The following is a 25,868-nucleotide window of genomic DNA, read 5'->3' as shown; positions in this document are numbered from 1 at the left end:
ATTTTACTGACAAATGAAATAAATATCATGATTTCCTAAGAAGTCCTGAGGAGGGGAGACAAGAAATTAATAGGCATATTCTCATATAGGAACTATATGACTAGAAATTCCTGTAATAGCCAAAGCTCTCTTGAGGAACTGATGCCAACTGACATTGTGGGGAGCTGGGAAATTCTAGAATGCCAGTTCTAGAGGAACACTTACAGATGATCAAGTGAGTGACCATATCACTTCCTTACTCAATAAACCCTAGTGGTTCTCATTTGCTTTTTTTGGATAAAATATAAGCTCGTTTGTTTGGCTTTCAAAACCCTTCACCACCTGGTCTTCATCTATGTTTCTAGCTTCCCAAATTTTTGCAATTTAGATGAATTAATGTTGCTCTTCCTCACATATGCCTTTCCACTTAACCACCTCAGAGCCTTTGTACTGGCAACTCCTCATGCCAGGAATGTCCTTTCTCTTCTCTCTCTCTTCTATCTCATAGTATTCTTTGTTTCCTTCAAGTTAAGCACTATCTTCCACATGAAGTCTTTCTTGAAGTCCTTATTTCCTATTGCTCTCCCTCCCAAAATTCCTTCTAGTTTATTTTGTATGGATCCCGTATAAATATGTTACAACATACATAAAATATAGCATATATAATATGTTTGTATATAAAATATGAGCATATACACACATGCATGCATATCTCTGTCTGTCTATCCATCCATCCACCCACCCATCCATCCAGCCATCTATTTAGCTATCTAATGCTATAGCAGTTGGATGGGCCAATTATGATCTGAGGTTCAAATCTGGTCTGCTGCCTCTTTTTTGAGTGGCCCTTGAGCTAAGAATGATGTTTTATCTCTATTGCTTAGGTTGAGTGATCCAGTAGCCTTAGTCTTTCATATATAAGTTATCCTCTGATAAAAAAAAGGAAAGGGATTGTTTTATTTTTATCTTGGTATTCCTAACACCCACACAGTGTCTGACAGATAATGAATGATTAATAAATTGTTTGTTGATTGCTGGGTTGGTGGACTGATTGGTTGATGATTAGCATGTCTGATTCTTTCATTTTACATTTGAGGAAACTGAGACTCAGAAGGTCTCAGTGATCTATCTCACAGTTTCTAAGTGGTAGAGTTGATACCAGAATCAATTTTCCTCTGCTCTTTCCACCATCCCATGTTGAGCAGAAATAGAGGATGTCTTTTGAGATGGGGCAGGGGTGGGTCATCTTCCACAGAAAAACCCAACACGTTATAGCTATAACTGAATGTTGTGTAGCTGGGGCAGAACTTGGCTGGTGTTTAAGCTGGATTTTTCTTCATGGTTCTTCCAGCTCTCTAGATAGATTCTCATTTTATTCCTCAAGTTTCCATACCATACCATTCCATACCATACCGTCCTTTACTTCCCCAAGTCTCAGTTGGTCAACTGAGCATAGAGAATGACAAAGAAGGAGGGAAGTGATACAAAGGGGGGCGGACATCTCAGGAATCTTTGCTGAGATACTAATAGCTTCTCCCCCCATCCATACCCAAGTGCTCTCAACCTCTCGTGCTGACTTGGGCACCGATCTTAGTCCCAACAAAGGCTAGATTCAAGAGAAGACTCAGGGTCAGAAAAATGTCCCAATGGGGCCTTGCTTAGGAAAGATTAGTTCAGGTTGAAGTCCCTGGACTAAAAAGCTTTTGGGCAAAAGGCCCAGAGGGTCTGAGGAGGAGAACAAAGCTCAAGAGGAAAACCACCTGGGGAGGAAGAGAACAGGAGAAAGATAGGGAGTTTTAGGTCACAGTTTCCAGGCTGGAACCCAAAGCTCCCAGCTGGTGTTTCACTTGGAGTGGAGGGTGGGGCTCTCCAATAACTGATAGGGGAGAATGATTGGTCTGGTAGGGGAGAGTAAGTACTGGAGTACACTGGAGTGTACTGGAGTACATCCACAAAAATGGATTGGATTTGGCTCCAAATGGAAGAAAGCTGAGGTAGGTATTATTAATGCATAGATGGAGATCTTTTCAAAAAAGCAACAAACAAGGAATCTTTTGGGGGGCTATTATACAGAAATGCAGGCCTATGAGCTTAGATATCCAAATATATAGACATTATAATGGATAGCATTCGCTTTAAGATTTGCAAGACACTTTGTGTATGTGATCTCATTTGATCCTCAAACAATGCTGTGAAGTAGATTCTATTATTATCTCCATTTTCCATATGGGGGAACTGAGGCTGAGGGGAGTCAAGGGACTTATTTAGGCTCCCTTAGCTAGAAAATGTCTGAGAGAGGATCTGAACTCGTCTCCCTAACTGCCTTAGACATATAAAATTAACATAATTTATCTGTGATGTGTACCTTAACTCATATACATATATGCAAATTTCAATTTGTGCCTATACATGCTCTCAAAAACAAACATGTCTCTGTACACATGTGCTTAATATATATGTATGGATACACATGTGTATTCACACACATATACAGGTTGTCACAAACTCAGACCCATGTACACACATGGATCATCCTCACCTGTCATCACAATAGGTAAACTTCATGTCCATGCTGTGACGACTCAGGAAAGTCTTGCTATCTAGGGGGATGTCCATGGTGGATGGATGCTGAATGGGCTCACACATGATGATAAGGCAGGTCAGTAAAGGCTCCTTATACCCACAGAGGCTGTGGGGGGCACAGCTATTGTAGACTTTCACCTGACCTGTGCAGTGTAAGACCTGGGGATAGAGAAGGGATCCAAAATGTTACCATTTCAGTAGAGAAGTGGGCAAGGGGGTTCCCCAAGAGGTACACCACTGTTACATGATCCTCTCTTACTTTCCATGTGGCAGATTTTAGGTTGACAGTCCTGCCTCTGTTGGTGACAGTGCATTTCATCCTCATGAAGAAATCCCGTTCTGTGGACACATCTTTGCTTTTCTTTCCAAAACCAGACCCTTTGGGGAAGAGAAAAACAGACCAAAAATGGTGAGATTATTAAAAATTATACGCCGGGTAAGTTGGTTGAAGAAACAGGGGTATTTAGCCTGACAAGAGAGCACTTGAGGAGGACAAAACCAACATTTAAAAGTATCTAAAGAGCTTTCCTACAGAAGGATTAGATTCATTTTTTCATGACTCCAGAGGGCAAAACTATAATGAGTAGTAGATTTTGGCTCAGAAGGAAAAATCTCATTAAAGATCAGAGTTCTCCAAAAGAAGAAGAATGTGTTTGCTTCATAAAGGAATGAGTTCACCATCCTTGGAAGTAATCAAATGAAGGCTGGATAACCCTTTGTCAAGGAATCCATGGACTGTATAGGTGGGGGTGGGAATTGGAATTTGAACTAAATGCTCTGAGATTCTGAACTGGACTTCACCATTTTGAACCAGATAGTGAGCACAGAAACAATTTGCTGACACTCTCTGATTCTTATATTTTAATCTCCTTAAGGGATCCTGAAACCAACTCCCTTTCTTCTTCCCCTGCAAAATTTTAGCCTACAGATCACACAATTTTCCATTGGCTCTACTTGGTTTTATAGTGATCATTTTGGTTACTCAGGAAAAACTGATTGCAAGCTCTTGGAGAATGAGAAAAGTACTGACTCTGGAGCCAGGGACTTGTTTCCACATCCTGCTTCTCCCACTTGCTGCCTATGTGACTATGGGCAAATCATTTAACTTCCCTGAGACTTAATTTTCCTTTTCTGTAAAAGGAGAAATGGCATTGAAGATCTCATCAAGGTCAAAATCTAGGCTGACTTTCCCTTCTCTTGCATTATCACCCTAGAACCTAGAACAGGACTAGTTGGGAAGACCTGTATTCAAATATGACCCCAGATGTTTAGTAGCTACATGATCTTGGCAAGACATTTAACTTCTTAGTCTCAATTTCCTCATCTACCAAATGGTGATCATTAGCAATTATCTTGAAGAGTCATTGTAAGAGTCAAATGAAATTACATTTGTGCTTTGCAAACCTTAAAGCTAGCGAGCTAGCTAGGCCTTAGATCTTATTGATATAGACCTTTATTACCTTTCTAAATATTAATTTAATTAATAATTAATGATTAATCAATTAATATAATATGTTACTCTGTATTAATGCCTACTAAACCAAAAACTCCCCAAGGACAAGGATCATGTCTTATCTAAACTCTATCCTTTCCCCAGAACAATCCTCTCTGATACATAGTGGCCATTTTAGAAATATTTGATCAATGAATGAATACTGAATGATTCCTAGGAAAATAGAGCTGAAGGTGAAAGAGACCTCATGGGTCATCTAGTCTAACTTCTTCATTTTACAGTTGAGGAAACAGAGATCTGTGGAGGTTAAGAGACAAGCTTGGGGTCATAGAAGGAGAAAATGGCAGAGCTGGAATTTGAATTCCAGTCTACTGACCCCAGAGCCTCTGCTTTGTCCTCTTTGTAAAAAAGATACTTGCTGAGATAAATCCAAGCCTACCTCTTAAGGGTGGTGGTGATTGTGGTGGTGGTATTGTGGTGTGTGTGTGTGTGTGTGTGTGTGTGTGTGTGTGTGTGTGTGTTTGGGGGATGGGTTTGGGGAGGGAGGATATTACTGGAATTCAGAGAGGTCAAATGATTTGATCAGGGTCATACAGCTAATAAAGGACCACAGTTGGGCCCTAAAGGCCTCATGCTTCAGTTTCCTCACTTGTAAAATGGGGATAGCCACACTTACATTGAATCTCCCAGAGGTATTGTGAGGAAAGTACTTAAGGCACTCCAGAAATACTGGATATTAATATGACTATCCTTTGAAAGCTTAGCAAGTATGGTAGTAGCCTCTTTACCTCCAAGATTAAGACCCAGACCTCCTTTCTCAATAGCATAATGCAATGAACTCCACCTGGGTATTTGGAACCAAGCCTCAGGTTGAGAAGATACTTATACTAGATCTAGTCTGCAGGCAGTGAGTATCTGGGGAGGGGGCCCAGGAGAAGGAAAGGAAGGAAAGGAAATAGTGTTCTGATCTTGTTGGAGCAGGAATACATCCTCCTCAGTTCTTTTTTAATGAAACTGTCTGGACAAGTTCCTCTTTTTTTTGAGTGGGTGAAGTTATAGCCTGATCTTGAAGGGCAGCTGCTGGGGTTCAATCCCAGCTTCTCCTTGGATACCTCATCCAGCAAGATCATATGCCCCTAATAGAGAAGTCTGGAAGCAAGCAGAAGCTGCACAGAGACAGACAGAGGCAGAAGGTAGAGTCAGGAAGCCCTTTGCCCTGCATGCCATTTTTACTGCCCTCTCTCCTCTCACCTTGTTCCTACAAATCATCACAGCCATAAAACCTTCCAAGGGTTTCAGGTACAAGTTTTCCACTGGCTGATCTGCCTGCCACAGGTAAATGTAACAGATTGGTTCCAGAAGAAGATATGCTTGTGGGGAGATCAAACCCAAGTATAGTCAATAATCAGTGTTCTTTTTAAGGTACATATATGTCTCAGGTTTGGAGGCTGAGTTTTTTTTTTTTAATAAGGAGATCTTATTTTAGGTGTGCAGCCAAGGTAATAATAATTGCACCCCACATTTCTATGGTGCTATACGTTTAAAGCTTACCTCTCAACAACCTACAGATATAGAGAATGCTCTCAGTTCTAGTTTACAAATGTGGAAAATGAGGCATCAAATCTGATGACTGGCCTATGATCTACCAACCAAGGAGAGTCAGAGATGGGATTCCAACCCAGCTCTCCCCAGATTCCAAGACCAGAATGCTTTTCATTATAGCACATTCTTTCTATTCTTTTTGCTCAGGGTAGCCTATATTTGAAATCAAACAACCTCAACCTTTTATCAGAGTACTGCAGGCACAGTACATCACAGAGCCAAATACTTGGCAGGGGCACAATGAATGCCTCTTAAATGAATTTTAAAAAAAGGAATTGATTCTGAGATTGAATCTCATATCCCATATAAGTTTGAATAGAGCAAATATTTTTGGGAAGGGACACCTCTTTAGTGACCCTCAATTTATGTGTAAGGGAACCCCTAATATTTTTATACTTAGGGTCTCCCCTAAAATAGGAAAGGAAATTTTCTTCTTATCCTTCCTTCTATTCATGGAACAGAGTGATCTCATGCTTCTCCTTGCCACAGAGGTATTTCTTAACTGGTATTTCATTCAAGCCTGTCCTTCCTAGGCAGAACACTGTACTCTGCTCTTTTTCTTTCCTACTTTCCTTATCAAAACTCATTCTTTCAATATCCCATCCTCTAAATAGTCTAGTTCTTGCCTTGATCACAAAAAGCTAATCTGTGCCAAGGAATTAATAGGCACTAATGAGTTAATATGTTACCCCTGTCTTGGCTAACATGTGGATAATTAGAGGAGTCTTGCCAGGGAAAGTACTTTAACCCAAAAGAAATTCCACTATAGAGATGGAATTTCTTGAGCTAAAGTGGGATCACAGTGAGAAATATTGGAGGAGGAGACCTTCTAGCATCTTACAAATCTTATCATAGGGTCTCTGGTCCACTTGGCCCAAGCATATTACAAATCCCTACTGTAGGAAAATTAATAGATTATAATAATGAAGAGTTGCTTCCCTTGCATTCACAGACAGTGGACAATTGGCACACAGAACACAAACTTCCCCAAGATTTATTAAAGGCAAGATAACATGAATTGGAAAGTCACTTTACCATTCTTTAGACTCAGGTTCTCTCGAATCTCTTCATGGTCACAAGGGTGAGTAAAGTCAAAGATACTGTGTCCAGTTAGTTCCACCTATTCCAAAAAATAAGAGTAGTTGGGATGTGTAAGCATCATTCTTCTTGTTCAGGGATGAAGGAACACAAGAAAAAAGATCAATTTGCTCAAGTGGAGATGGGGAAGGAAATGATTCTAGCCAGGGATATGTTGGTAAACATTTAACAGCCAGCTCTCCCAAATGTACAACAAACTTTTAAGTTTAATTTGCATCATTTTCCATCACTTTCTAGATGCTTTGTTTGATTTGTAGAGTTTGCAGATTTCTGAGGTATTAACTGAAAATTCAGCAATCAGCAGATGGGACTCCAGGACAACCCCGATTCTAGATCTCCTGTTACTCCTACCCCCTCCCAATACACTGAACACTATGGCTAAGAAAATATTACAACTTTTAAAGTGAAAATCAGAAAGGGAATAGACTCAAGTATGCAAATTTCCCCAAACAAGAACTTTCCTTCAGGGTTGGAGGTAATCACTGTTGGTCAGTCCCAGGCTAGTTGAGGACTGGTTGGTTTCCAGAAATATGGGATTACAGCCCAAGGGGTTGTTTGTGGGAAATAAATCATCTCTGCTTCAAGACAGAAAAGTTCAGAGAAGAGTAGAGGAGGAGGAAGTGCCAACCTGTGTGAGTCCCATGAACTTGTTGATGTTTTCCGACAGAAAAATCATGTCTCCATCTTGAGTCACCACAGCAATGAAGCCTTCCAAGGCTTTCAGGTACAAGTTGTCCATTTGCTGATCTGCCTCAACTTCAGTTTCATTCTCAGTACACACTGGAGGGAGAGGGTAGGAAAATGATGACTTGCATGAAAAGGGACCCAGTTGATAGATTCATAAATGCATAGAGATTGTCTCTAGATAGGTATATCAATGTACACATTCACACACATGCAGGAGAAGCAGTATAGTAGGATGGATAAAAGACCTGTGTTGGACTTAGAAAGACTTGAATTCTAGATCTACCTCCTTTACTCATTTTCTGTATGATAATAAGCAGGCTATAGCTCAGGACACCCCCTAGGACTTTCCTACTAAGTAAGTTAAAGATGGATTCTATTGGCATGGAGCAGGGAATCCCCACACCAGGAGTTGTCCACACTATTAAAAATTTAGGTCCTTTATGAATTTCATGCATATGACTGACCAAAAAAAGCACACATATTTTATAGATAGTCTATCTCAAAAGTCCTGGTGAAGTTTTAAACTGCTTAAGCACTAAGATTATTGGGACATGAACTTTTAAGGTTCTATCTAGCTCTAAATTTTATGTTTATATAATCTGGAAATAAGCAATACCTTGATTTTAAAAAAATGAAAAAATTAATTGGGACATTCCCTAATATGCCAAAATTAAGTTGTCATTGGGTCCATCAATGAACAGCAAATAAATTATTCAGAAGAGTTAGGAAATGATGTGTTTTAGTTAAGCCAAGGTTCTTGATTATTACTATATATTCAAAATATAGATCAAAATTTTTCAAGGAATAAAATATATAACATTAGAATTGTTCTGAAGTTAGTCTTCCCTATTCCCTACTCCCCAATTCTAACTGGTACTTTCTGAATCTTATAGGACAGTACAGTGGAAAGGATGGAAAATTAATGGATGTAAAGTCAGAGGACCTGAGTTCAAATTTTGCCTTGATCACATATCACCTGTTCAACCTTGGACAAGTCACTTAAATTCTCTGTGTCAGTACAGAAGAGAGAGTCAGAGTAGATAAGTAAGGTTTCTTTCAGATCTAAGCATATAGTAGATAGAATGATTTCTTATGCTATGATCCAATAAAATTACTATATAACAATTATTTCTTTTAGATCAATGGAATGAAATCCTACATTACAGCAAGCATCTCTGTGTTTTCTTTCATCACATGAATAAAAAAGAGTAATCAGGAAGCTGACTCTTCTTTTAAATATTATTCTACCCTCACCCACTTATTTCTTTGAAGCCTAAATAACCTTTCCTGTTTACATGGTTGGAAATGAGGTTTGGGTTTGACTCCTCACTCCAAATTCTGCACATACTACAAATATGAATAATTAATTAATATAATAATGATGTATCATAAAATAATTAATAAAAATATGAGATAGGAACTAGACACATATATCTCATTGGTAGAGGGATCTCCATCTGAGGAAAAGTCCCTTTAATAATGTAGGTCATCACCTTCTCTGGATCACAGTTTTGGAGAGTGGCAGGAGTAGAGGTGTCAAATACTCCTCCAAACACTTCCAAGAACAGCTTGAGCTAGATTAAATGAAATTAGGAAATATTTACCAAAATATATAAAAATACAACAAAACATATGTGTATGTGGTTTTCTAAGACAATATGTATCCAGAGGAATCCTTCTGGATGACTTAATGTTTCCTGTTTCTGACACCACTGATCACAGAAATGTTAAGTGCTTTGCTCATGATGTGGGACTCACATATCCAGTATATGTCCCAGCTGAGACTTGAACCCAAATCTTCTTGACTACAAGGCTAGCACACTAAGTACTATGCCACACTGCCTCTTGCTACCTCTCCCCTATACCCAATATAAACTCAATTCAAATTTGTGTTTTTAAATATGACACCCTGGATTCCCTTCTGTTGAACTCCTTGACTCTGCTACTCAGTCAATTAGTTGTGTTTGTGATCTCATGGACCTCATGGACTATCCTGCCCATGGAGTCCAAGGGAGTGAATTTCCATTCCCTTCTCCAGTAGATTAATACAGAAGTTAAATGACTTACCCAGCATCACACAGTTAGGAAATGAGAATGTTCTCAAAATACATTTCTAGAACTGGTTTTGAACTCAGGTCTTTCTGACTCTATTACCCACTGAGCAATATAGCTGTCTCTCTCTTCCCCAAAGATTCATCAATCACTGAATGGGGAACCCAAGTTCTTTGCTAGTTCTTGAGAAGCTCACATTCTGGCTGGGAAAACAACATTCTCTTGCTTAAAAGACCATTTTAAGCCAAGTTATACAATCAGAGTCAAATAGTATGGCTCAGAAGAAATGTTCTAGGAATTCCCATGATCACAGATTTAGATATCTTGAAGGGATCTTAGGAAGGATCTAGTCCAACCTCGTTATATAGATGAGGAAACTGAGGGCATCCAAGTGATAAACAGCAGAAGGGAGAGAGAAAGGGGTAGTTGAGAAAAGCTTCCTGGAAGAAAGGGAGGGTCTGAATTGATGCTTAGAGGTAAACGGACAATTTTTGAGCCAGATTTTAGGATGCTAAATTTTGATGATGGTCTGCCTGAAGGATTGAAGTGGGAATGGGCAGTCTAGAAGTTAGAAAACTTGAAACCTGTGAAAACACTGACCTACCAATCACATTGGACCGCCACTGACCCATCAAGTGCCCTGATGATATTTGCAAAATGTAAAGACTCTGCACTTGTCTCAGACAAAAAAAAATGCTTGGTCATCTAGACAGTTGGCAATAACCCAAACCAAGCAGGGAAGGCAGGGCCCTGCCTAATCCAGCCTAATCGGTGTTTCAAACCACAAACTCTAATTTGCTTTCCCTCATCCCTCTCCACTCATCCAGTGTTAGCCACAAAAAGACCTAGAGAAATTCAGGTATGCCTCATCTTAAGCAAACACAATCTGTATTTATAAGGCAGTTAAATTAGGAAGTAATTTGTTACCCTGTGAAAATCTTTTTCTTCTTTAAGTAGAGATGACCACGCTTCCCCTGAGAACTATGTAGAATTTGATTTATAAGTAACTTTTTTCAGGAATACATTTGTAAGGAATACATTTTATAAGTCAAACCTACCATAATGGCTTCCTCCCTACCTACCAAATTTGGATTCAGGAACAAAAATTTCTACCCCTTCCCTTTGAAAGGAAATACAGAGATTCCCTATAAAAGGAATGTCTAAGATGATGATGGTGATGTGAATAGAGCACTGGACCCAGATCAGAAGACTCATTTTCATGAATTCAAATCTAGCCTCAGACACTTATTAGCTGGGTAACCCTGGGCAAGTCACTTCATCTTCTTTGCCCCAGTCCTTTACAATAAATTAGAGAAAGTAAGAAAACCACTCCAGTATCTTTGTCAAGAAAAACCTCAAAATGGCATTGTGGAGAATTAGACACAACTGAACAAGAAGTTGCTGTTGGGTCCATTTCTTAGACTTTGGTGGGGGGGAAGATACACTTCTGGGTCAGGAAGTCTACATGATTTTATGTTTCTGTCTTTAAAGATCCTTTAACAGACAAAACTCAGACCAAGCAGGTCTTCAGTCTTCTCAGATGTTTAATTTCATACAATAGTGCACTGCCAGCTTTTCCTCTGCCTCACCCTGACTAACAGGAGGGAGTGAATGGGGGGAATTTCTTTTCTGCTCTCCACCCTTTCCTGACTGCTGGGAATAGGGGAGGTAGTGGGTCTCTTGGGGAAGAGGGCTCATTCCTGTGTCTGAATGGGATCCTGGTGAGAATGGGAGGTGTCTCCCTCTTTCTTGAGCCTTACCCCAGAGTAGGACCCTGCCCTCTGCAAGAGAATTGGCCTACTGAACTGATAAGTTAATCTGCTGATACACTAATGGGTACAGCAAATAAGTTAATACTGAAAATGGGGTGCAAAGAGCACTGGAAGGAGAGTCAGAAGGCTTGAGTTCAAGTACTGGCTGCAGTACTTAGTCACTTGGTTGAACATCGGGCAAGTCCCTCATTCTTGATAAGGTTCAGTTTCCTTATTTGCAAAACAAAGTGAAAAATGCTTCTACCATCCTTGCTGGCTTCTTGTGGAGAAAGAATTTGTAAGTGGCAATGTGTGACATAATGTTAGACATTATTAACACCCTTCTCAGGAAATGTAGCTGCAGTTTTACAGGAGTTTTTCTGGAGACCTAGCACCTTAAATCAAAGGAAATAGAGGCAATTTCAGGCCCTGGAGATGCTCCTTTTCTTGACACACACACACACACACACACACACACACACACACACACATGCACATGCATACATCCCTCACAGAGGCAGTCTCCTATTACATCTATACATCTATGTAATTCCAATCATCTCCAATTACTTTGAAATCTAAATGACCTTGGACCACACCCTGAGGGAACTATCAGCCTGGGGGTGGGTGGGATGGAAATCAACTTTTTGGGATTCATTCAGTCTGAAGAGAACTGCTCCTATTTTCATTTCCTCTTTTTAACTGGCTCCAGACTGGTTTCCAAACATGATCAAAGTATTTGCTTCCAGGAAGAGATGACATTGAGTGGCACCTGATCCTAGCAGTGAGAAAGGGACAACAGGGGCTAGGAATGGGATTGAGTATGGGGTGAGGAAGGGGAAGTGGTCACTGAAATGACCTTTGCCCTGGGATTTAGGGGCAATGAGCCTGGGTTGAGTATCCTTATATTTATGTCTTGGGGTCCAGGAGCATCTGCATTTTACTCTTGCAGGTGATGCCCATGGGGTCCTGAGGAGAACATTCTCAGTTCATTTTCCAAGGTTAAGTACAGACTAGAAACTATAGCATCAGAAAACCTGGTAAAAAATCCCAATTCTACTATTCGATATTTATGTGTCTCAGGGCAAGTAATTTCACCTCCCTGAACCTGTTGACTCATCTATAAAGAAGAGGGGTAGCTTGGATCAAGGGTTCTGAACAAAGGGTCTGTGAAACAAAGTAGATGAGAGATTCTGGGCAAAGTCCTTAACCTCTTAATGCTAGAGGCAACTCTGAGACCATAATACATTTTGATATAAATGGTTTCCTTTGTAATCCTATGTATTTTATTTTATGCATTTAAAAACACTACTCAGGAATCCATAGGCTTCACCAGACTGTTACCAAAGGTACCATATCACAAAACACAGGTTAGGAACATGGGACAAGATAATCGTAAGAGCTTCTATCATCTTGTGAATTCAAAGTCCACCCTCCCACCCCCTCCATCATCTACAATGAGGAAAGAAGGCCCACTAACTTAGGGGTTAGGGTCTCTAAGGAAAAGTAAGATCCCCCTTTCGGTAGGTAATGATGGTGATGTTTTGTCTTTTGTTATTGAAGAAGACATGACATCAGAGAGGTGATGCCATGGCATGCAAGTGAACTGGATCTGAGTGGGGGGTACTGTGCTAAGTCACAGTAGTACCACATGACTGAAAACCTCATCATACCCAAGAACAGACTGTTCTTTGTTTTCTTTGTTCACGTTTTGTTTTCCTCTAAAGATTATAAACTCTTAGAGTGCACAGACCTCTTCTATACTGCCACAGCCTCTAACATTATAGAACTAGCTGAGCATACAATAGGTATTAAAATATCTAAAAAAATTCAATCGATAAATATTGACAAATCTTTATGGTCTTAGTAGTAGACTGTTGGGGACTTAATGCATGAATCAAACATTTATTAAACGCCTACTTCTCCCCAGTAGTGTGAAGAATACGGAGAAAGCTAGAAAGCAGACTCTCTTTTCAGGGGTTCACAATCTATCAAAAAACAGACACAAAAACTGAAATCCCTGACAAGAGGTTTGAGCACTTGGCAAAGGAATGAGCCCAAGATACTAGACTCAGAAGCCCTGGATTCCATCTCCAGGGCCATGACTTTGGCATGTGTTTAATCTCCCATCTCTCTGAGTTTTAAGCTTTTCTTCTGGAAAATGAAAGTAATAACACTAGCACCCGTGGTTGTTATATGGGTTAAATGATATGTCCAGTAATTTCTAACCATGAAGCATCATATTAATGGTCTGCTCCAATTACTGTGTGGTACACTATTAGTACATATTTGGTAACCACTTAATTGATCTTTGGTTCCAGCTCATTTTCCTCCCACCATTTCTTTGGGTTTAAGCCCAACAGAAGCTGGTTAATAACTGGCACAGGAGTGCCAGTTGGGAGTTGGGCTGTCTGGGGGAAGACTACCCACAAGGTCTAAAACAATAATCTTTAATGCTAATAATAGTGCAGGGAAGCAGGCTTTGATGGCTCCCCACTGCCAGTATGTACACTGGCTCTGAGTTTGGGGGCACCTTTTCCAGAGTGCTAGCTTGCTTCCTTCAGGCAGTGCAGCCCCATGGGGGGGCATGTTGGCCCAGGAGCCAAGGGGTACAAGTGGTTTACCATCTACAGTCAGGGTAAGCAAAAGCAACAGCCTCCTGGTTTGGATATTCTAAGGCTGTGGCATCAAAGCAAGCTTTTCCAGGAGGGTAGATCTTTACTGTAACTGAAGAATTTCTCTTGAAGGAATTTTCAAAATCAATTTTTGTCTTTTCTTGGAAAATTCTACTTTTGCTTTCAAACATCTGACAGCTAAAATAAGAACAGCTTTTGTGATTTGAGTATACCTTAAAGACCCAGTCAGCTCTTCTTTACCTGCTTTGGTGGTGGTGGTGGAGGGAATGGTATCCACAGGTAGATTATCTTTTAAACATTTTACATTTGTCTTGAGCCTAGCACTTATCTATCATCTATGTTGACCAATTAACGGTGGGTGCTCCGATGAAGAAAAATGTGTTAAAAATCCAATGTCCTTTCCATCTCTAAATTTTGCTAAACTATGGTCCCTCAGATCACTTTTCAATTTTAAAATTGAATTTTGGGGCTCCTTATGAAGTGTGAATGCTTCTGGGAGAATGACACATGAACCAAAGAGAATGACTTAGCAGCTGCCAATACCTGAGCACTCCAATACTTCAACCACTTCTTGGCTCAGGTAGCTAAAAAAGCTAAGCAATTTTGACCTGAGATTAGTAGTATGGAAGGGAAAGAGGTGCATCTTACACATATCTCTTGTATCCCTTCTAACAGTCAGAAAGGGGAAGAATAGTGGTATCCGAGACCTAGGGAAAAGGAATTGTTGGAGGGAAGGGCACCAAAAAAAGAAGACAAACTTTGTCTCCTTCACAATTTTGCCATGAGCTGACACTTTCTATGAACCTATAGTATAAAAATAATAATAATAATAATAATAATAATAATAATAATAATAATAATAATAATAATGGTTGTCCTTTCTCAAAGAAGACTATGATATCAGGGAGGGGTTATCATGACAATCACATGAATAGGATTTGAGTGTGTGTGTGTGGGGGGGTGCTGTGCTAAGTCACCAGTCTCATTTTCTCCTCTAGAATCATCTGGGTCCATAGCCAGATATGGATCAAGACAATTGGAAATGACCCTAGATATGAGGCAATGTTAAATGACTTGCCCAAGGTCACACGGCTAGTAAATGTCTGAGGCCAGATTCGAACTCCCAGGCTCCCGACTCCAAGACCAATTGCTATCCACTTCGCCATCTAAGTTGTCCAGACTTGTAGTTAAACCTACCAGAGGCAGGGATGGAGGGAGGGAGAAACATGGACATAATAAAATCTTGAAAGCATTTGTACCCCAAACCATCTTTCTTCTAGTGGTTAGAAAGCCTCAAATACAGATTTTTCATTAAAAAAATATCTGGTACCCCCACATAACATTCTGGAAATCCATTTGAGCTTCCTTTTCAGGGATGAAAACACACTTTCAAAAACAGGCCTTCTGTGCTTCTCTGGTTTTAAATGAAGGGGAGAAAGATAATTTAATGCCCTTGTTTTGGGAAGCTGCTAACTTATTTTCAATAAAACCAAAGTTTGCATATTTGATTCAATTCCATTGCAAATAATGATACCCAGCAGGCAGCGCTGTTCCACTGAGATGATAACCTATCAGGCCACTGTTTGCTGAACACTTCCCACGAAAAAACTTGTGAGTAAGTAAGCATCCATTCTACTGGTGTTCCCTCCACTTAAGAGGGTGTTCTGTTCTCTGCTCCACATGGAAGCAAATATTATAAAGCTATTGTTTGAGTTGGCTTCCTGTGATACTAATCTCAGTCAGAGGGAAGGTCCCGACCCACAGCCTGGATTTCTAAATGTTACAGGTTTCCTCTCCAACGTTCCCACCCAGAATTGCCTACTGAGAAAATCAAAGGGAAATGTGTCTGTGAGTGAAGGCGAAGTCTTTCTAAAGCCAGTCTTGGTGTTTTGTACACTTTTCAACTCTGAGTTGTACAACCAGCTATTTCCTATTATGAAATGAACCTGAATGGGGGAATTGCTCTGGGTGCAAGGAAAGAACTCAAACAATAGATTTCCAGTTTGTTTGCCTTGGTTAAAGCACAGGAGTGCTTGCTACAATTTGAGAGATGTCCCTGAAACAAGAGCCCTCAAAATAAATCATGAAACTGTTGGTTCAATTTGTTTTGTTTGTTTACTGTTTTGCATTCAGTTTCCTTTTCCGAATGTTCTTCCAACAGATTCTGTGCTTAAAATAGGATTATAAGTAGTTTTATGAGAAAATGTGTGGATTAATTTTTTTTAAAAAAGAACATATGTTCTCCAAAAGAAAATGGCCCCCAAAGAAGGAAAGAAAATGTTTGCTAACAATTTCTATAAGAAGCTGAACCAAGGGATGCAGGGCCAGGAGTCCAAAGAGGACTAGCAAGAAAAGAACACTTTAGCCATCAGGAAAAAAAACTTTGGACTTAATTTTGCTGCTGTTGTCTTTTGACATCAGCTCTCTAATCCTTAATTTTTTCATTTGTAAAATGGGGTTGATTAATGCTTCCTCATAAGGTGAACATGAACCAGATAGGATGACTTAGTAGCCAAGGATATTTCAGCACTATGACTTCAGTTGCTTCTTGGGTCAGATAGCTAACAGAGCCTAGTGGTTTTGTCTTGAGGTTAGTGGTATGGTAATATGCTCAGTATTGGAAAAGCCCAGAATCAGAGAAGCCTATATATGTATGTATGTACATATATGTGTATATATGTAACTAATTAATATAATATAATATAATAAATATAATATAATATAATATATATAATATTATATATAAATATAAAATGCTTTAGATTTTCAAACACCATTTTCTTAAAATGGTAAGATATTACTATTATTGGTCTTCCAATGAGGTTCTGCTTTGGTGCCTCTTGGTAAGAAGTGAGCCCTGGTTCAGGAAGGCTATGTCAGGGAAGCCCAAAGTCTGGTAAGGTCTTCCCCAGCTGGGAAGTCTTTGAGAACAGGCCAGCAACAGATTATGTGTTTGTTTGTAGAGATTCGGCTCTTGGAATTTGGAACAGCTCATTGCCAGAGATTTAACAACCAGGTAATTTCATCCCCTACCCCCAGCCCATCCCACTTCAACAACTCAGGGAGCTCTGTCTATTAAATGGCTGCAATCTGCAGTAGGGTGGACTCACACTAAGGAAATCTCAGAACCTTGAAACAAAAATTTTGTATCCAAGAGAGACAAAAAACTAGATAGATAAGTGAATGAACAAAAAAATCAATTGAGCAGGCCTTGCTCTTCCCCTTCCTTTTCTTGATGGCTGTTGTGCCTTTATATGGTCATCACTTCAAGGCTACCAAGAGCAAATCTACCAAGGGTAGAAACTTTTTATACTTTTTCTTTGTTTCAGCCTCCAAGCAGCTTCACAGAACAAGAGGAAAGAGTGACTACGTGAATGTTGCAAGGTCAGTCCTGTAGCCCCATGGCCCAAGGTGTACCCAAGGCTGAGTGGGGTGCCAATAATAATCGACATTTGCTACATTTTGTGAACAGGCGTAAAGGCTCTAGAGTGATGTCATCCTGGAGAAGCCCTCCTGGGATACAGGGTCTAGGTGGTATCACACTGCTATATAAGTTGAAGAATAATACCATATTACAATATGGTAAAATAGACAGTAAGGCATAATCCATAGAGAGCTGGTCTCAAAGCTAGGGAGAACTGGGTTCCAGGTCTGAAGGACACCTACAGGCTATACGATGGTGACAACAACATGACCCTGGGCAAGTCACTTTAGCCCTTAGCCTGACAATAGTAGGGGCTTAATAAATATCAATATTGGCAACTGTTGAACTTCTTAGAGCTCTAGAGAGATGTGGACAGGAGCATATGAATGTAAGTTTCTAAGAAGGTATAATCTTGTATTATAGTGAGAGTTTCTACACCATTGAAAACACAGGTCAATCTCAATATCTATGATATCCTCTTTTGGATCACTATTAGCTTCTCTCTTCATTTGTGGCAGCCTGGAGTTAGGGGAAAGTCACAGAGGGATGAGCAGGGATGGAGGAAGGGATTGGGCATCCCTTCTCCATAAAATCAAAATAATATCTTCCAGAAACAAGCATGATCAGGCACAGTTTCCAAATTCTGGAATTTATTTCAGTTTATTGTCAGTTAATGGTGAGGCAAAAAAGACCTGTGTGAATCAACAGAAATTAAATTAGAGTATCCAGAGAAAAGTTGTTGGAAAGGTATTTTAGGGTCCTTGCAGTATAGCAGAAGGAGCATTAGCCTAATATCTGCATTTCTCCCAATGACCTTTGGTTTCTGTTGATTCACATAAATATCCTCAACGTAAGATGACAAAGGGATGTTAGGAGAAATTGCAAGAACCAAAAACCAAAAGCATACTTCTTCAGCAATCATTGACATGAATTCAAATCTTAAAGTTAATAGCTAGAAGGTAAAATTCATAAAGCTACTTAAGTCAACACAATTGCATTAATTTTAACTTAATTCAATTTAATAAATTTGAGAATTTTATGAAAGATGATCATGCTTAATTCTGGAGCATTTTGTTTCTTAAGAATTGGAATGGCCCTGAGTGGTCATCTAGTCATAACCTTCACATTTTATAGATGAGGGTTAAAAACCCAGAGTTGGAATTTGAACTCAGGTCTTTTGACACCAAATCCAGAACTCTTTGCAATGCAGCATTTTGCTTGCTCTGCCTACTTGGCAGACAGCCCTGCCTCTACTAAAGATTTATCTGCCCTCCTTTGGAACAGTAGCAGGAGAGATATGATAAGGATTTATGCTTATAAGCTGTAACTTTTCACTGATGTTCCCAGCATTAGTTTCTCAGCATGAACAGCCTTCTCATAATATTTGTCCATATCTAGCCTGAACTTTTGCTTCAAGCCATTGTTCCTAGTTTTCCTATATCCCAGGGTGGTGAATAATCGTTTCTTTTGCATTGTTACTTTGAAGGTATTTATAGAATGTGGTCTTGCCCTTGGCCCCTCCTTTAGGGTTTTCTCTTCCTCTAGAATTTACACATTTAGCTCATTTAAGCTCCCTACACAGTTCCTACTCCCCAGTCCCTGGTATCAATCAGGTTGCCCTTCTCTGCATTTTCTTTCAGATTTTTTTTTCCTTACCCTCTATATCCTTCCTGTGCTTGAGGGACAGGAATAGCACATACCATTTCAGCATCTCTCTCTCTCTCTCTCTCTCTCTCTCTCTCTCTCTCTCTCTCTCTCTCTCTTAAATTAGATTCCCCTCTATTCAGGATTTCTCTCCTAGAATAGCACAATTTACAATGGGGTAGAAATGACAACTGGACTCTGAGGGAGTATGCTTTCCTACCTGAATGGTGGGAAAATGGAAGAATTTTTAAAATGATTCATCCCCATGCCAGTTCCTTGTCCCCAAATCCCTTTATTGTTCAACCTTTGGACCAAAATATCAGGAAAGGTGGAATTTTTGGTTCTAATTCTGATCAGAGAGGAAAGAAGAAGGGAATGGAGAGGAGAGAAGGGGAGAGGACAGGAGAGGAGAGGAAAGGAGAGGGAGAGTGTGTGAGGGGAGACATCAGAAGACAATCTTTGATCATTTCTAAGTTTAATTTCTCCAATTGGGGATTATAGGTCACTTCGTTTTTATACCACTATTATAGAGTTATCTTCTGTCCTTTGTATATTTGTCTTATCCCTCTATGAGACTGCCAGCTTCATGAAGACAAGTTTTCTTGCTAGTGGTCCAGAGGAACTCAGGATCACAGACCAGAGAGACCTCTAGGACTTACTTTCAGCATATTGTCTTCTGTGCCATGACTTAGAATTGCTCTTGGGACTTGTGGGAAAGGCATAAGCAAGGTACACCCTTTCCTACTTTATAGCCCTACAATTGTTTCTTTTGGGGAACATAAAACTCTTAAATATCTCTCTCCCTACCCCCTAACCTTATCATGAACCTTAATTAGATATTCCCTTGTCATTCTTAATTAAATCTTAAATTTTAATCCAAGATAGGTCAAATGATAGTTATTTACTCCAATAATTCCAGCATTAAGGTCATTCTTTAAATCCCATAAACTGATGCAAATGATATTATGATTTATTTTTTACAGATAAGAAAAATAGCAAGCATTTATATTTATATTATTTATAAATGCTATACAAATATCTCATTTGACTCTCACAACAACCCTGGAAAGTAGATGCTATTTTTATCCCCATTTTATAACTAAGGAAACTCTGGAAAAAGGTTAAGTGACTTGCCTAGGGTCACACAATTAGTAAGTGTCTGAGGTTAGATGTGAATTCAGGTCTTCTGGCCCAGAGCTCTAGTCATTGGACCACCTAGATGCCTACTTATATAAAAAACTTGTGTTGACTACCGCCTCTCCTCAGCCTGTATAAATTGGTCCTCTTGGACCATTCTTTGATATGATCTTCAATGTTTACTGCCTATCCCAGAATTTGGGACTCTAGGGACCTGATACCACAGACATGTTCTGACCTTGTGCTGGTCTAATAAACAATGTGCTTACATGAGTGTGGTGCTGTCTCCTTTCCCTGGATAAAACACTTCAGTGGTACAGACCAATATAATCTTATTTTCTAAACTTTGCATGTAGCACAGTGCTCTGCACACATTAAATACTTAGTGTTCACTGTATGAGTCTTCTACTCTATGGTTATATTGCTGTATTTTAGGGGAAGATGGGCAAAGGAAAATAACCTAGCCTGAGATCAATTAACAAACGCACTAAAGTTGCAGAAAAGAAACTCAAATCATTCTTTCTCTAGGTGTTTAAAATTGTGTAGAGAGTAGAAAGGGAAAGATTAAAGATAAATATAAATGAAGAAGAGATTGGGGAAGAAGAAGAGAAACAGACAGAGAAAGGAGAGAGACAGAGACCAAGAATAATAATAAAACATTTCCATAATGGTTTAAAGCTTATGAAGTCCTTTTCCCCCCAACAAATATCTGAGTTAGGTAGGGTAGGTATTATTACCCAATTTTATATATGAAGAAACTGAGGCTCTGATTGATTAAAGAAACTGTCCTCAGTCATATGGCTAGAAAATTTTAGAATCAGGTTCCAAACCTAGTCACCCGACACTGAAGTCAGTTCTTTCTGCTACATGGGGCTAGCTCTCTAGCAATATCTATCACAAAAGAATGAGTAAATTATGAAAGAATGAATAATTATGAAAATTCAGGTCAAAAAGGTAGATATTCTCTGTTGGATAAACATCGCACATAGAACAGACCTCTTATGGATGAGGCTGGTCTTTCTGAGGAAGGAGATAGTTTGATAGTTTTTTTTTAGTACTTCTAGTTGAAGGTAGGGGGTACCCCTTTCTCTTACCTGAGGACAGGAGTTTGTGTGTCCGGAGGAAGCTGATGGCCAGACGCATAATGGAAGCCTTGTCCAGCTGTGAACTGACATTGTGAGGCAGAGGGAGCTCATGGGCAAGCTCATAGAAAACCTCAGTTTCCTTACTCCTTCTGCACCGGGCAGCATCTCTTGACTTCTCCTTTCTCCTCTCTGAGCTACTCCTGAATAAAAGAAAATGAGAAAGAGGATATGAAGTATTTATGAAAATACCTATTTCATCTCATCAAATACCTGTTAGTGAGCATCCTATGAAAAAAATCACCAGATGGGTGAATTGCATGGGCCCACTGAAGTCATCTGGTCTAATCAATAATCAATCAATAAACATTTATTAGTGTGCCAGACACTATATGAAGAAACAAAAAGAGGCAAAATAAAACCCTACCCTCAAGGAGTTTATAATCTAATGGGGAGAAAACCAGCAAGCAAATATATACAAAGTGAGCTATATAAGGAAAAATAGGAAATAAAAAATAAAAGTAAAGGCACTGGAATTCTGAGGAATTTGGGAAGGCTTCTTGTAAAAGCTGAGATTTTTGTTGGCACTTAGAGAAAGCCAGGGAGGTCAGGTGTCGGAATGGAGGAGGGGAGAGCCTTTCAGGTAAGGGGGACAACCTTCAAGAATGCCCGCTGGAGAAAGATGGCATGTCTTGTTCTTGGGACAGCCAGGTGATCAGTATCACTGGAACAAAGAGTTGGAAGGAGGGTGTAAAAAGACTGGAAAAGTAGGAGGAGGCTAAGTTATGAAGAGCTTTGAATGTCTGAGCAAGGAATCTCTTGAATTATATCCCTGTAAAGTAGTGGACCCATCTTTAACGATAAGGATAGCTAGCATTTATAAAGGACTTTAAGAGTTGAGAAACACTTGACAGGTTATCTCATTTGGTTCTCCAAACTAAAATCTATAATAAGAGCACTATTGATAACATAATATGAAAATATCACTATTATCACTCTCGTCTTACAGGATGAGGAACTAAGGCTGAAAGAGATTGATTTATTCAGGGTTATCCAGATAGAAAACATACTTGTGGTCATTCAGTAAGGGAAAATCCATTAAGCTTCCCAGGAGGTCCATTCTGCTTTTGGAAAAGAATAGTTTGATGGGAAACTTTTTATGTTTGGGGATTTTTTTACATTGACTCAAAATACGTCTATTTGCAACTATAACCTAGTTCTCCTAGCACTGCCCTCGGATTCATGCAGAACAAATAAAGTAACAATGTCCTTTGAACATCTCTTCTCTAGAATAAATGTCCTCAGGTTCGTTAAATGATCCTCAGTGGCAAAGTCCCCAGAAGTCCCTACTTCAGAATGCCATGCTTCTATTAAAGGCAGTTTAGGACATTTGCCCATCCTCTGCAAGATCAAGTCCAGATTCCTCAGCCTGACATTCAAGGTCTTCCACAATCTGGCTTCAAATTCTCTTTCCAATTCTATCTCCCACTCTGACCTTCCAGGACCTTTCATTTCAGGTAGGATGGTCCAGTCACTCTCAACTGGATGAACCTTGTGCTTTCCCACCTCTGCACTTTGGTTCATTCCATTCCTCTGGCCTTCTAGAAGGCACCATGTCCCCTTTCAATTTTATGTCCAATTATACAATCTTCTGTCTTTCAAGGCTTAGTTCAAATCCCACCTCCTCTGGGAAAACTTCTCTAACCATTCCCAGGCCATAGAGATATCTCCCTCCTTTGAAATCCAAATACATATCCTTGCTTATACTACTCATTCATTCTCCACTGACTTTCACTATCAATCTGACTTTCTCAACCAGAAAGTAAGCTAGGGCTCAAAGACAAGCCCTGTCTTTTTCTCATACATCCTCACCATGTCTATCTTTGGCCTAAGAACAAAACGGATAGGAAATGGGTAAATTAATTAAGAATCAGTAACAGAACAGATGAAATACAGTTGTGAGGGGTAAAGTTGGGTGGGCAGGTGAGAACATCCTTTGGACAACAGCAAGACAGAGGTAAGATAGACAAAAACTTTTCTTTTCTAAAAGAAAATAACAGCTCAAAGAAAACAGTCTTCCTGTGTTGGAATTCAAAACATATTTCAAATCATTATTATTTCCATGATAAAAACTGAAAGCCCTATCACAGCCAGAGGAGAAGCAGCTAGCCAGACATCTTAGGAAATGCTACGTGCTTTGCAGGACCAAGTATGTAACTGGTATGTTTTAAATAAGGTTCCAACCCAGCATTGGTGCATGAGTCCAAACTCCATTAGGCCAAGCTTGTCACGGTATCTCTTTCTCCCTCCCTCAAGTAATCAGCTAATCAGTGGTCATTAAGGGCCTACCTTGTGTCTGGTATTACTGTATGATGAGGAACATGGAGACAAAAACATAAATCAGTTCTTGCTCTCAAAGGGCTGACTTATAGTCTATAAGGGGAGATAAATTTTCAAATAAGAAAGTATATTGGGAAAGATAACATATTCATGTCTACAAAAAAAAATCAATATGAGATGAGAACTCCTAGGTAGGAAGTAGAAGATTTAGAGAACCATGTCTTTCAGGAAGTCCTTCAGGTGATCCTAGACTTTACTACACTGCAGTTTAGGTTTAGAAATGCTGTTAGAGAAGCTCTTATATTTCAAAGTCTATCCTCACTTAGTCTGACAAAGTCACACTGGCCCTCCTGGGCTCACCAGGATTAGCACTTTAAGAGTCTTTTGTTAGGGAAGTTATGACAACTACATGTCCAATGCCTTCACTTGATACCTCATTTTACAGATGAGGAAATTAAACCTAAATAATAATAATAATGATAAATAATTATAATTATAATGATGATAACTAATAAATAGCAGCATTTACTTTAAGGTTTGCAAAGCATTATGCAAATATCATCTCATTTGACCTTCATAACAATTCTCTGAGATTTTATATTGGAGAAAACTGAGAAAACATGAAAACTTTAAGTGACTTGCCTAGGGTCATACAGCTATAAGTATCTGATACTGTGTTTGAACTCAAGTCTTCCAGATTCTAAGGCTAGAGCTGCCTAGAAAAATTAAATAACTTTCCCCAATTCACATAGATAGTAAGTCGCAGAATGAAGATTTGAACTCAGAACAGGGCCACTAGATAATTAATCATTTTGGCCAAAGCACCTACCTAGAACGGCATGGAGGGCAATTTTGGCATTTCAAAACATCTATGATTTCATCAAAACAAGCAAATTCAAGATTTTTTCAGTCTCTTCAATGTCAAAAAATCTCTTTGGAACATTCTTCGGTCTCCTGAGAGGGAGAAGGAAGAGATTTGTTTTGTTCTCTAGTAGTATGACAGAAATTCTCAGTCCTGATGTCTTTGCCAGGTTTGTTTTTGGGGAAGGTTGACTCTCCTAATTTTCCCTGAGGGCTGGTTAGTCACCCAAAGTAAGCGTAGAGTCATACCAGAGAAATAATTTTCCAGCATCTAGCTACTCCAAACCTTGGCGGATAAGATCAGACCTCAGCATAATTATGAAATGGGGGTGGTTTGCTGGCATACCTCCAATCTCCCCTTTCTGCTCCCTGACTTCTATTCCCCAAAGTACTTCCTCTCACTTCCCTGCCATGGGTCCAATGACTACTTTTACCCTTTCTTCTTCTCCAAATCCACTCTCAGGAAAACTCTGAGATCTTCACCATGATTTCTTCCTCTTACTGACATTCCCTATTAAAGGAATTTTGAATTTTGAAGACTATGCACAGTGGGATAAGTATTGACATTTCAAAGGATTTGAATTCAAATCCCCAGTCTTCCACTTACAAGTTTTGTGGCATTGGGGAAGTCTCTCTAAGTCATTGGCCCTCAGCTATCTCATCGATCAAATGAGAGGGATAACTAGATAAACTAGATATGAATCAGTCATATCTAACCATGCCTAATTTCTCCTCCCAGTATAGAAACTCACTCCCACCTTTCATCTTCTCTAAAACCAGGCCACTGTGCCATTTCCAAATCATGAGTCTGTAGACTACTGTTCTCTTCCTCCACTCCACTTTCCTATGCTTGACACATTGCTTATCACATGGTAATTATTTAGTAAATATTCTTCCTTCCTTCCTCCTGTCCATTCTTCTTTCCTCCCTCTCTCCCTTCCTACTTTTTCTCTCCCTTCCTTCCTTCCTTCCTTCCTTCCTTCCTTCCTTCCTTCCTTCCTTCCTTCCTTCCTTCCTTCCTTCCTTCCTTCCTTTTGCTTTTTCTTCTTTTCTTTGTTTTCTTTTTCCATCTATGAGTAAGTATTTAATAAGAAAAAAGAGTCTTCCTAACTTCCTCTCCCGCTCAAATTATACTAGTAAAGTGGTTACCTACCCTGCTTATGGATAAAGCTAGATGAGCTAGATGGGCTAGATAGCACAGTGGGCATAATGCCAGCCCTGAAGTCAGGAGGACTCGAGTTTAAATCAACTTAAAACTCTTACTAGCTATGTGACTCTGGACAAGTTAACCCTGTTTCCTTGCATCCAGAGCCATATCCAGTCTGACCACTGGACTCAGTTGGCTCTGGAGGAGAAAGTGAGACTGGTTACTTAGCACAGCCCCACCTCACTCAAATCCAGTTCATGTTCTTGTCATGTCATCATTTCCTTGATGGTCTTCTTTGAGAATGAAGGGCAAACATCATCATCATCACCTATGAGCAAAATTAGTGCTGTTTTTTAATTAGATTTACATTTAAATTAAATTTTAAAAAATAG

The 25,868-nt window shown here is 39.5% G+C and overlaps 1 protein-coding gene across 1 annotated transcript in view; it reads right to left on the bottom strand.

The window, feature by feature from the left end:
* The window catches only part of EPAS1 (endothelial PAS domain protein 1), a 110,913-nt gene that overhangs the window by 29,567 nt on the left and 55,478 nt on the right, over positions 1-25,868 (bottom strand). Inside the window, exons 2-6 of the mRNA XM_074205219.1 lie at positions 21,141-21,331; positions 7,344-7,495; positions 6,653-6,737; positions 2,822-2,940; positions 2,519-2,721 (exon numbers count right to left, since the gene is read on the bottom strand). Of these exons, the coding sequence (XP_074061320.1) occupies positions 2,519-2,721; positions 2,822-2,940; positions 6,653-6,737; positions 7,344-7,495; positions 21,141-21,331 (750 nt within the window). The remainder of the gene's footprint in view (positions 1-2,518; positions 2,722-2,821; positions 2,941-6,652; positions 6,738-7,343; positions 7,496-21,140; positions 21,332-25,868) is intronic.

Source organism: Macrotis lagotis, chromosome 1 (assembly GCF_037893015.1).
Source record: "Macrotis lagotis isolate mMagLag1 chromosome 1, bilby.v1.9.chrom.fasta, whole genome shotgun sequence".
In the NCBI taxonomy this organism is placed as follows: Eukaryota; Metazoa; Chordata; class Mammalia; order Peramelemorphia; family Peramelidae; genus Macrotis; species Macrotis lagotis.
The sequence above is the reverse complement of the archived record's forward strand: the minus strand, read 5'-3'. Positions and strand labels throughout refer to the sequence as shown.